Here is a 12,600-nt window from a genome sequence, read left to right on the forward strand (position 1 = left end):
TACTGCCTTAACAGTGTTGTCTTCCAGTCTATGAACACGGGATGTCTTTCCATTTATTTAGGTCTTTAATTCCTTTCAGCAGTATTTTATAGTTTTCAGTATACAAATATTTTACCTCTTCAGTTAAATTTATTCTTGGTATTTTAATATTTTGAATGCTGTTGTAAATGGAATTGTTTTCTTAATTTTTTTGGAGTATTCACTGCTGGCATATAGAAACATGACTGTTTTTATGTGTCTATCTTGTACCTTGCAGTTTTGCCAAATTTATTTATTAGCTCTAGTAGTTCGTGTGTGTGTGTGGATTCTTTGGGATTTTCTATGCATAGGATCATGTTATTTGCAAGTAGAAATCATTGTATGTCTTCCTTTCTACTTTGGATGTGTTTTCTTTCTTTTTCATGTCTAATGAATTTCCAGTACAGCATTGAATGGCAGTGGTGAAAGCAGGCACTCTTGTTTTATTCCTGATCTTAGGGAGAAAGCTTTCAGTCTTTCACGAGTGTAATGTTGAGTATGATGTTAGCTGTGTTTTTTCCCATAAGTACCCTTTACCATGTTGAGGAAGTTCCCTTCTATCCCTAATTTATTGAGTGTTTTTGTCATGAAAAGATGTTTTGTTATCTGCTTTTTCTGCATTAATTGCAATGATCATGTGGTTTTTTTCCCTTTGTTCTATTAATGTGGTGTATTACATTGATTGATTTTCTTATGTTGAACCACTGTTGTATACTTAGGATAAATCTCGCTTGGTCATGGTATATAATCCTTTCAATATGCTGTTGTATTTGGTTTGCTAGTAGTTCGTTGAGAATTTTTGCATCTATATTTGTAAGGGACATTGGCCTATTACAGTTTTCTTGTATCATTGTCTGGCTTTGGCATCAGGGTGATAATACCTTCATAAAATGAGTTAGGAAATATTTTCTATTTGTTGGGGAGTTTGAGAAGGATTGGTGTTCATTTTTCTTTTATATTTGATAGAATTTACCAGTGAAACCATCTGGTCCTAGACTTTTCTTTGTGGAGAGATTGTTACTGAGTCAGTTTCCTTATTTGTTATAGGTCTGTTGAGATTTTTTATTTCTTCAGTCAGTTTAGGTAATTTTTGTGTTTATAGGAATTTGTCCATTTCATCCAGATTATCTAATTTGTTGGTGTGCAGTTAATAGTATTTTCTTAAAATCTTTTTTATTTCTGTAAGGTCAGTAGTAATGTCCCATTTTCATTTTTGATTTTAGTTATTTGCATCTTCCTTTTTCTTTGTCATTCTAGCCAGAGGAACAATTTTGTTGATCTTTTCAGAGAACTGACTTTTGGTCTCATTGATGTTATTTTTAAAAGTTTTTTTGTCTGTCTCCTCTGTAATCTTAGTTTTTCCTTCCTTCTGCAAGCATTGGCTTAGTTTGCTCTCCTTTGTCTAGTTCCTTAAGGTGTAAAGTTAGATTACTGATTTGAGATCTTTCCTTTTTAACATAGGTTCTTGCTATAAATTTCCCTCTGAGCATTACTTTCACTGGAGTTGTGTTAGCATGTTGTGTTTTTGTTTTCATTCATTTGTAAGTATTTTCTAACGTCTTTTGTGATGTCTTCTTTAAACCATTGGTTGTTTGAAAGTGTGTAATATAATTCCACATACTTATGAATTTTCCAGTTTTTCTTCTGTTATCAATTTCTAACTTCATTCCCTTGTGGTTGAAGAAGATGCTTTGTATGATCTCAGTCTTTTAAAATGTATTGAGCTTTGTTTTGTGGCCTACCATGTGGTTTGGCCTGCAGAATGCTTCATGTCCACTTGAGAAGAATGTGTGTTCTGCTGTTGGGTAGAGTTTTCTATATTTGTCTTACATTTTGTTCAAGTCCTGTATTTCCTTATTTATCTTCTGTCTAGTTATTGGGATAGTGAAATCCTCAACTATATTAGAGAATTGTCTGTTTCTCTGTTCCATTACGTCAGTTTTTGCTTCATATGTTTTGTGGCTCGGGTGCAACATACATATATATATTTATAATTATTATATCTTCTTGGTGGATTAACTTTGTTGCCAGCTTTGGAAGCCTGCAAAACAGTCTTTGTTTTGATGTTGTTGACAGTTAAAAATGCTGACATATTTTAATTTTACAACATTTTGTTCCTCTGCTAAAAGTCTTGTATTCTGCTTTCTAACATACAAGAGAAAAGAAATTGTCCTGTTCGAAGGAGCATTTAATAGTGGTTGTCATAAATTAATTGCTTTAATGGCAGTTTTCTTTCTTGATCAGATGCAAGTTGAAGCTACAGCAGAAAACGATGTCTCTATGGTCTTGGGTCAACCGGCCCAGTGAACTGAGTAAGTTCACCAACCCTCTCTTTGAAGCCAACAATCTTGTCATCTGGCCTTCGGTTGCTCCACAGAGTCTTCAGCTGTGGGAGGGTAAGCCATGCATCCTTCGCAAACCTTTTATTAATATAGTCTAGGATGTTCTCTTGACTGCCTGTGGGTACATGAGTACATGGATACTGCTGTTTATATCGGATATTTTCTCAAGATAAGAAGGTACATTTTTTTTTATTGTGACAAAAACACAAAATTTACCAACTTAACCATCTTGAAGTGTGCAATTCAGTATGGTTAAGTATATCATGTTGCTGTGAAACAGGTCTCCACAACTTTTCATCTTGTAAATCTAAAACTCTGTACCCATAAACAACTTCTCAGTGCCCCTCTCCAGCCCCAGGCAACCACCCTTCTGCTTTCTGTCTCTGGATTTGACTGCTCCAGGTACCTCATATAAGTGGAACCATACAGTATTTGTCCTTTTGTGACTGGCTTATTTCATTAGCATAATTAATGTGCTCAAGGCTCATCCATGTGGTAGCATGGGACAGGATCTCCTTCCTCTTTTTTTTTTTTTTGTGGTACGCGGGCCTCTCAGTGTTGTGGCCTCTCCCGTTGCGGAGCATAGGCTCAGCGGCCATGGCTCACGGGCCTAGGCGCTCTGCGGCATGTGGGATCTTCCCGGACCAGGGCACAAACCCGTGTCCCCTGCATCGGCAGGCGGACTTTCAACCGCTGCACCACCAGGGAAGCCCCCTAAAGAACGTGTTTTACCTACATTAATTTTTCAGATTCTTGAAGTTTATCTCCTTAAATACTAAAGCTTGTTTTTTTAAAAAATAACCAAAACCTATCTAAAACATATTATCCATTCATTAAGCAAAGACTATAAAATACCATTTAATTTCTTTTTAACCAATTTATAGGTGTAAGTACATTTTTATTCATCTTTATATTAAACAATATAAGGCATACACACAGGAATGATAGCTGTTTGGTAAATTGAAGTACTATAAATGTCAGTTAGTATACTGTATTCTAATACATTATTGTCTCAAGGGTAATTTTGTGTGGAAACTGCCCGTTGTGTGTAAAAGGGTCGCAGGTTGCTTTGCTTCCTTGTTTTGAGACCGAGCCTGTTTCTGTCACTTCTCCGGCCATCAGTTTCACGGCTTGTTCCGCTTGGCATATCTGTCATTAGCTGCTTCCTCCCCCTCAGTTTATGCTTCTAATCTTATCAGTTGAGGTGTCCCCTAGTTAGAATTGTGGGAAAGTGGCCTCAGTCTCCAGGGTCTCTGAGTCTGAGTGTTAGTGCTTTGGGGATTTGGGGCTGCTCAGAACTTCTCCTTGCTTATTGAGTGTTTAGATAGTCACAGATGCAGGACAGGTGATCTCTTAAATGAGAGTTTACAGCTGTACTACTTGTTTAAGACTTCTGAGACAATTTACCTAAAAGCCACTGTCATGTTTAATAACTGAAACAAGAATCTAGTTAGTTGGGAGGAAAGCCAAAATTGGGAGTCCAATGGCCTAAAGGACAATTTAACTTGTTTTTACCAAACCTCATTGACAGTTTAGGGATTATGTGATAGAAGAAAATTTTTTTGTTATATGAATGAGTTCCTCCTACACCATTAAGAAAGGGGTTTCTCTGTATGTTTAGTACCTCCTCAACTTAGAACTGGAAGAAATCCTGTTAGGTAAAATATTCTCATGGAAAGTATATGGATTGTATAATGACACTACTCTGGCCTTAAAATGTCTCTCTGCTGTTTATAATTACATTGTAGTCAACCATTAATATTAAGTAATTCCTGTATTGAAGAACAGGATTTTAAAAATAAGCTCATTTAATAGAAAAATCAACACAGGTCAGACTTTAGTCTGTGTTTCTATCTTCTTCTATCTAGCATTTGGACACATTACAGAAGGACTGTCTAGGGTGCATGGCAGTTTGGTTTATGGAAAGTATTCTAATATAAAGAAAACTTTTGTGAACTTGCCAGCTGCTGACTTCTTGCAGCCTGGAAGGTGTTCGTGCCTCCTGACCTGAGTATCTTTAAGCCGTTACTTTGGGCTGATATCATTAACGTACATCTGTGTAGAGGAGAAAATGTCTTTACTCCATAATAAAAGGATAATTATTATTTGGGGAAAGAAGCAGTTGCCTACAGAATTGGAAAGCTGCCTCGTAAGTAACAGAGAGAGAGTGCTGAAGTTTAGGCTCTTAAATAACAGTTTGTGTAGTTCTGTTTTGCTGTAACTGCCACTTTTCCAGTGAAAGTGATTTCACACATGTAGGTCTTACAGGTCTGGATAAAGTTCTGTAATTGTTTAAAGAAAGATTTGTATTGTGAAACTATAAAGTTTATCCCATTGTAAATGTACAGTTTGTATTCCTGAATATATCAGAGAACAGGATTTTGATCTATTTCATAATTTTGTGGGGTTTTGAAGAATTAATGAGCATGTACATAGTGACTTTTTAAAATTTTATTTTATCGTTTCATACAGCAGGTTCTTATTAGTCATCCATTTTACACACATCAGTGTAGACATGTCAATCACAGTCTCCCAGTTCATCCCACCACCACCCCCACTCCTTTCCCCCCTTGGTGTCCATACGTTTCTTCTCTACATCTGTGTCCCAATTTCTGCCCTGAAAACCGGTTCATCTGTACCATTTTTCTAGGTTCCACATATATGCGTTAATATACGATATTTGTTTTTCTCTTTCTGACTTACTTCACTCTGTATGACAGTCTCTGGATCCATCCACGTCTCAACAAATGACCCAATTTCGTTCCTTTTTATGGCTGAGTAATATTCCATTGTATATATGTACCACATCTTCTTTATGTGTTCATCTGCTGATGGGCATTTAGGTTGCTTCCCTGACCTGGCTATTGTAAACAGTGCTGCAGTGAACATTGGGGTGCATGTTTCTTTCTGAATTATGGTTTTCTCTGGGTATATGCCCAGTAGTGGGATTGCTGGGTCATATGGTAATTCTATTTTTAGTTTTTTAGGGAACCTCCATACTGTTCTCCATAGTGGCTGTATCAATTTATACATTCCCACCAACAGTGCAAGAGGGTTCCCTTTTCTCCACACCCTCTCCAGCATTTGTTGCTCGAAGATTTTCTGATGATACCCATTCTGACTGCTGTGAAGTGATACCTCATTGTAGTATTGAATTGCATTTCTCTAATAATTAGTGATGTTGAGCAGCTTTTCATGTGCTTCTTGGCCATCTGTACATCTTTGGAGAAATGTCTATTTAGGTCTTCTGCCCATTTTTTGAGTGGGTTGTTTCTTTAATATTGAGCTGCATGAGCTGTTTATATATTTTGGAGATTAATCCTTTGTCTGTTGATTCGTTTGCAACTATTTTCTCCCATTCTGAGGGTTGTCTTTTCATCTTCATTGTAGTTTCCTTTGCTGTGCAAAAGCTTTTAAGTTTCATTAGGTTCCATTTGTTTATTTTTGTTTTTATTTCCATTACTCTAGGAGGTGGTTCAAAAAAGGTCTTGCTGTGATTTATGTCAGAGAGTTTCTTCCTGTGTTTTCCTCTAAGAGTTTGATAGTTTCTGGCCTTACATTTAGGTCTCTAATCCATTTTGAGTTTATTTTTGTGTATGGTGTTAGTGAGTGTTCTAATTTCATTCTTTTACATGTAGCTGTCCAATTTTCCCAGCATGACTTACTGAAGAGGCTGTCTTTTCTCCGCTGTATATTTTGGCCTGCTTTATCAAAGATAAGGTGACCATATGTACGTGGGTTTGTCTCTGGGCTTTCTATCCTGTTCCATTGATCTATATTTCTGTTTTTGTGCCAGTACCATACTGTCTTGATTACTGTAGCTTTGTAGTATAGTCTGAAGTCAGGGAGTCTGATTCCTCCAGCTCCATTTTTTTCCCTCAAGACTGCTTTGGCTAGTCAGGGTCTTTTGTGTCTCCATATAAATTTTAAGTTTTTTTTGTTCTGGTTCTGTAAAAAATGCCATTGGTAATTTGATAGGGATTGCATTGAATCTGTAGATTGCTTTGGGTGGTAGAGTCATTTTCACAATGTTGATTCTTCCAGTCCAAGAACATGGTATATCTCTCCATCTGTTTATATCATATTTAATTTCTTTCATCAGTATCTTATAGTTTTCTGCATACAGGTCTTTTGTCTCCCTTGGTAGGTTTACTCCTAGGTATTTTATTCTTTTTGTTGCAGTGGTAAGTGAGAGTGTTTCCTTAATTTCTCTTTCAGATTTTTCATCATTAGTGTATAGGAATGCAAGAGAATTCTGTGCATTAATTTTGTATCCTGTAACTTTACCATATTCATTGATTAGCTCTAGTAGTTTTCTGGTAGCATCTTTAGGATTCTCTATGTATAGTATCATGTCATCTGCAAATAGTGACAGCTTTAATTCTTCTTTTCTGATTTGGATTCCTTTTATTTCCTTTTCTTCTATGATTGCTGTGGCTAAAACTTCCAAAACTGTGTTGAATAAGAGTGGTGCGATTGGGCAACCTTGTCTTGTTCTTGATCTTAGTGGAAATGCTTTCAGTTTTTCACCATTAAGGACAATGTTGGCTGTGGGTTTGTCATATATGACCTTTATTATGTTGAGGTAGGTTCCCTCTGTGCCCACTTTCTGGAGAGTTTTTATCATAAATTGGTGTTGAATTTTGTCAAAAGTTTTTCCTGCATCTATTGAGATGATCATATGGTTTTGCTTCTTCAGTTTGTTAATATGGTGTATCACATGGATTGATTTGCGTGTATTGAAGAATCCTTGCATCCCTGGGATAAATCCCACTTGATCATGGTGTATGATCCTTTTAATCTGTTGCTGGATTCTGTTTGCTAGTATTTTGTTGAGGATTTTTGCATCTATATTCATCAGTGATATGGGTCTGTAATTTTCTTTTTTGTAGTATCATTGTCTGGTTTTGGTATCAGGGTGATGGTGGCCTCATAGAATGAGTTTGGGCGTGTTCCTTCCTCTGCAATTTTTTGGAAGAGTTTGAGAAGGATGGGTGTTAGCTGTTTTCTGTATGTTTGATAGAATTTACTTGTGAAGCCATCTGGTCCTGGACTTCTGTTTGTTGGAAGTTTTTTTTTTTTTTTTTTTTTGCGGTACGCGGGCCTCTCACTGCTGTGGCCTCTCCCATTGCGGAGCACAGGCTCCGGATGTGCAGGCTTAGTGGCCATGGCTCACGGGCCTAACCGCTCCGCAGCATGTGGTATCTTCCTGGATCGGGGCACAAACCCGTGTCCCCTGCATCGGCAGGCGGACCCTCAACCGCTGCGCTACAAGGGAAGCCCCTGTTGGAAGAATTTTAATCACAGTTGCAATTTCATTACTCGTGATTGGTCTGTTCATGTTTTCTATTTCTTCCTGGTTCAGTCTTGGAAAGTTATACCTTTCTAAGAATTTGTCCACTTCTTCCAGGTTGTCCATTTTATTGGCATAGTGTTCCTTGTAGTAGTCTCTTAGGATGCTTTGTATTTCTGTGTTGTCTGTTGTAACTTCTCCTTTTTTATTTCTAATTTTATTGATTTGAGTCCTCTCCCTCTTTTTCTTGATGAGTCTGGCTAATGGTTTATCAATTTTGTTTATCTTGTAAAAGAACCAGCTTTTAGTTTTATTGATCTTTGCTATTGTTTCCTTTGTTTCTATTTCATTTATTTCTGCTCTGATCTTTAGGATTTCTTTCCTTCTGCCAACTTTGGGGTTTTGTTTGTTCTTCTCTCTCTAGTTCCTTTAGGTGTAAGGTTAGATTGTTTACTTGAGATTTTCCTTGTTTCTTGAGGTAGGCTTGTATTGCTGTAAACTTCCCTCTTAGAACTGCTTTTGCTGCCTCACAGAGGTTTTGGATGGTCATGTTCTCGTAATTTGTCTCTAGGTATGTTTTGATTTATTCAGTGATCTCTTGGCTATTTAGTAACGTATTGTTTAGCTTTCATGTGTTTGTCGTTTTACGTTTTTTCCCCTGTAATTAATTTCTAATCTCATAGCATTGTGGTCAGAAAAGATGCTTAATATGATTTCAGTTTTCTTAAATTTACTGAGGCTTGATTTGTGACCCAAGATGTGATCTGTCCTGGAGCATGTTCCATGTGCACATGAGAAGAAAGTGTAATCTGCTGTTTTTGGATGGAATGTCCTATAAATATCAGTTAAATCTGTCTGGTCTATTGTGTCATTTAAAGCTTGTGTTTCCTTTTTAATTTTCTGTTGGATTATCTGTCTATTGGTGTAAGTGAGGTGTTAAAGTCCCCCACTATTATCGTGTTACTGTCAGTTTCCTCTTTTATAGCTGTTAGCAGATGCCTCATGTATTGAGGTGCTCCTATGTTGGGTGCATATAGATTTATAATTGTTATATCTTCTTCTTGGATAGATCCCTTGATCGTTATGTAGTGTCCTTCCTTGTCTCTTGTAACATTATTTTAAAGTCTATTTTATCTGATATGAGTATAGCTACTCCAGCTTTCTTTTGATTTCCATTTGCATGGAATATCTTTTTCCATCCCCTCACTTTCAGTCATTGTGTGTCCCTAGGTCTGAAGTGGGTCTCTTGTAGACAGCATATATATGGGTCTTGTTCTTGTATCCATTCAGCAAGCCTGTGTCTTTTGGTTGGAGCATTTAATCCATTTACATTTAAGGTAATTATCGATATATATGTTAGTATTACCATTTTCTTAATTGTTGTGGGTTTGTTTTTGTAGGTCCTTTTCTTCTCTTGTGTTTCTTGCTGAGAGAAGTTCCTTTAGCATTTGTTGTAGAGGTGGTTTGGTGGTGCTGAATTCTCTTAGCTTTTGTTTGTCTGTGAAGCTTTTGATTTCTCTATTGAATCTGAATGAGATCCTTGCTGGGTAGAGTAATCTTGGTTGTAGGTTCTTCCCTTTCATTACTTTAAATATATCATGCCACTCCCTTCTGGCTTGTAGAGTTTGTGCTGAGAAATCAGCTGTTAACCTTATGGGGGTTCCCTCATAGTGACTTCTGGAATACGGTACTCAATTGTACTCTTTCAATACCTCAAGATTGTTGTATATTTTAGAGTATAATAAAACACAGATGTGAATTGTGAAAAAATGAGAAGGATTATAATGCATGGGATTATATATTAACCACAATTATAATGCTAATCGTTGTGTGTATCTTTTTCCCTTCTGTTTTCCTTTTGTGGATTCAATAGGTATTTTTCTGCGTTGGAACAGATCTTCCAAGTATTTGGATGAAGCATATGAAGAAATGGTTAACATCATTGAATATAACAAGGAATTACAAGCAAAAGTAAATATCCTTAGGCGGCAGTTGGCAGAACTGGAGACTGAAGATGGGATGCAGGAGAGTCCCTGAATTCCAGATCCCCTGCAGCCCTCGGAGGACCGTCAGGACTGGTATCCCATCTCTCTCTCCCCATCTCTCTCTCCCTTGCCCTTCAGTTCACTTTCACACAGTAGCCTTAAACTTAAGGCTTTAGATGTGAGAACCTTCTAATATAATGGACTCCTCAAAACTTTATGAATGGAACTTACTATAATTATTCATGTTTCATGTGGCCTGTTAGGCCTCTTCACTTTGGGAGCAGGAAGGAGGTGCTAGTCATTTTATTTTACATGAAACAAGTGACCTATTTAATGCCATTTGTGTTATATGCCATTTCACCCTAAGCTTTTCTCTGCATCCACTTTCCAAACAGTGCTCCAGACCAGTCAAGGATATGATTAATCTCTTAGGGAATATCTGTTAGTTTAAAAAAAGGATCAGACTTTGAAGCACTCCAAATATAGAAATATTTTTCAAACCTGAAATGGTTGATAAACGAAGAATTTTGTGTTTAACATACCATTTCCAATATCTTTGCTACATAAAAAAGCCATTCTCTTTAAAACAGTTTTGGACTGACAGAGCTAAATTCATCCTCATTCTGATTTGTCAAGAAAACAAAAGCTGAGTATTTATTCAAGGTAAATTATTTTTACGTAAAGGGCAACAGCTATAGTCCTCTGATATTTACATTAAGAAGAAGTAAATTTATTGTAACAGATACTAAAATATGTGCAATATAGAAATAAAGTAGGAATTTGTTACTGATAAGGTATCTTTAGTGTTGAATTGGTTTTTCAGGGTTTTGACACACATGTTAAGTGTGTGTCAAATGCTGGATGTAATGTTAAACCGTCATTTAGAATAGATGTTAATTTCTTATGATTAAGCTACAAATACGGTTTCCTTAAACCAGAGATACACCGCCCTTGTCTGAAGTTCTTATTGCACTGGTTTATGTATGGATATGTGTGTTTTATTATGTTTTGTTTTATTTTTAAATATTCTAAGAGTTCACTAATACTAAGGTTAAAATTTTCTTATTGTCTTGAGCCTTTTGAACATTTATCTTGACTCTGCTGATTTGTCCATTATATGTTAGGCAAATAATTTAAGTGGAGGTGAAAGTTTATGAACGTGATGCAGCTATGTTTTAAACTTCAGAAGCCAATTTGAAATGTTTCAATGTTACAGAAACAGTGACGACTATATTTATGTGCTATGCTGGTTTATGCCTTCAATTCTAAAATTTGTGGTTTGGTGCTTTCCTTATACATTTTTGTTTTGTGGCACAGGTCGTTTTAACAGATACTGTCAATTCTAGTTTTCCTTTAAAAGGATAGTTGAAGGGCAATCTTTAATACCATTTCTATCCCATCTATATATAACCATTTCATTGTAAAACACACCAAAACTGAACCCTGCTTTAGGGCTATGTATTGAGTTAAAATTTTAATTCTTCAAAATCAACTGTAGCAAAGTCTATGGCCACATTCAGAAGCCTTAAAAAGTGGCAAATACTTTCTATCTCCAGCTGCCCAAACTTTTTTTTTTTTCTGTTTCCTCAGACTTTTAGCAAAAGGCTAGACAGCAATCCACAGAGCTCTCTTTTGGTAAATTTGTCTGCTTTCTCCTCTAAGCCCAGTTTTATTCATGACCTGTTTTGTTGGCTATAGTTATGAATCTTGGGGCATTAAAGCCCTCACCTAAAGGCTAATAAAGCAAGGAGCAAAGAAGGTGTACTTTCTTGCTGTAGATATCTGTGTGTTGTGTGAAATGTCTGTATTAATTTTTTAAAAGAGGAAACACCCCAGCATTTTATGGATCCTCAAAATTGAAGAAGGTGCCTTTTTCTTCTCAGTTAACGGCCCCATAAGGAAAACCATATAGAGATTTTCTTTTAGTGATTCTTTAGAAGTGACTCTCACTGGTAATATTAATTGGCCATAAGGCTTCTGTGGGTGGAAACTTTGGAGGGATTTTTTATTAGCTTTGGTCATGGAGAAATTGTATGCCATCAACTTATAACTGTCTTCCTGATGAACATTTTATATGTGAGCCAGAGTACAGTAATAGCATAGTGTTTCAATTTCTTTTTCTTTCTCTTATTGAGACAGCAATCATAAGCTGTTTGGACAAGTTTGTGTTTTAGTGTTAATTTATAATTAGGGATTGTCCAAACCTCAGTTCTGTTTACAGGGTGTAAAAACAAACTTTGGTATCAATGCAATTTCAAAGGGGTCATCTAATAAGACAAATACTAAGGTTTCCACAAACCTGAGAACTCTGTCAAAGACAAGTGCTTTATCAATATAATTTGAAGAGGTTTTTAGTAATACTATTAAGTTACTTATCCCTTGGATGAAAAGAATAATTACAGTGGATATACTTATGAGAAGCTACTTATTAAAGGTTAAGTTTGGAGAATTGTCTTTGATAAATATGGCTTTAAAAACTTTAATGAAGAGAATGATGGCCAAATTAGTGAGCATGCAGATTACCCCATTACAAGCCAATAATAAAGTGAGATATAATCAAGTTCATGTACATTATTGTGAAGGCTGGTTTACATTTTTGGAATGCAAAAAGTAAGCCCCACAAAGAATATTTTTAAAATATTGCTACAGTACAGGGATCCTTAGATTTAAATTAATAATTTTTAAAAAATCAGAAGAACATAGTTTGTTATATAAAAATGCTGAAACTTTTTGGGTGGTCTAAGACTTTTCAGTAGTTTGAAATTTTTCATTTTGATTTTATTAAATGGGAAGAAAACAAGCAGAAATTATAAAACCTTATAGATTTAAGACACCTATAAATTTATTTGTAAGAAAACTTAGGCCTTTGAAGCAAGTTTTTAAAGTGATTTTTGGGAAAACTTTGGAAGACAATAGATAGTCATTTAAGATCCGTATGGAGAATTTTAAAACTTTTCTTTGA

The 12,600-nt window shown here is 36.0% G+C and overlaps 1 protein-coding gene and 1 long non-coding RNA gene across 3 annotated transcripts in view; one reads left to right on the forward strand and one right to left on the reverse strand.

The window, feature by feature from the left end:
• Positions 1 to 10,616, forward strand: part of MTMR9 (myotubularin related protein 9) — a 73,502-nt gene extending 62,886 nt beyond the window's left edge. Inside the window, exons 9-10 of the mRNA XM_027088035.1 lie at positions 2,263 to 2,414; positions 9,527 to 10,616. Of these exons, the coding sequence (XP_026943836.1) occupies positions 2,263 to 2,414; positions 9,527 to 9,690 (316 nt within the window). The 3' untranslated portion in view covers positions 9,691 to 10,616. The remainder of the gene's footprint in view (positions 1 to 2,262; positions 2,415 to 9,526) is intronic.
• The window catches only part of LOC113610169 (uncharacterized), a 117,793-nt gene that overhangs the window by 1,959 nt on the left and 103,234 nt on the right, over positions 1 to 12,600 (reverse strand). The gene's annotated exons all lie outside the window — the stretch shown is intronic.

This window comes from Aethalodelphis obliquidens, unplaced genomic scaffold (assembly GCF_003676395.1).
Source record: "Aethalodelphis obliquidens isolate GAN/ISIS:26980383/991018 unplaced genomic scaffold, ASM367639v1 scaffold61, whole genome shotgun sequence".
In the NCBI taxonomy this organism is placed as follows: domain Eukaryota; kingdom Metazoa; phylum Chordata; class Mammalia; order Artiodactyla; family Delphinidae; genus Aethalodelphis; species Aethalodelphis obliquidens.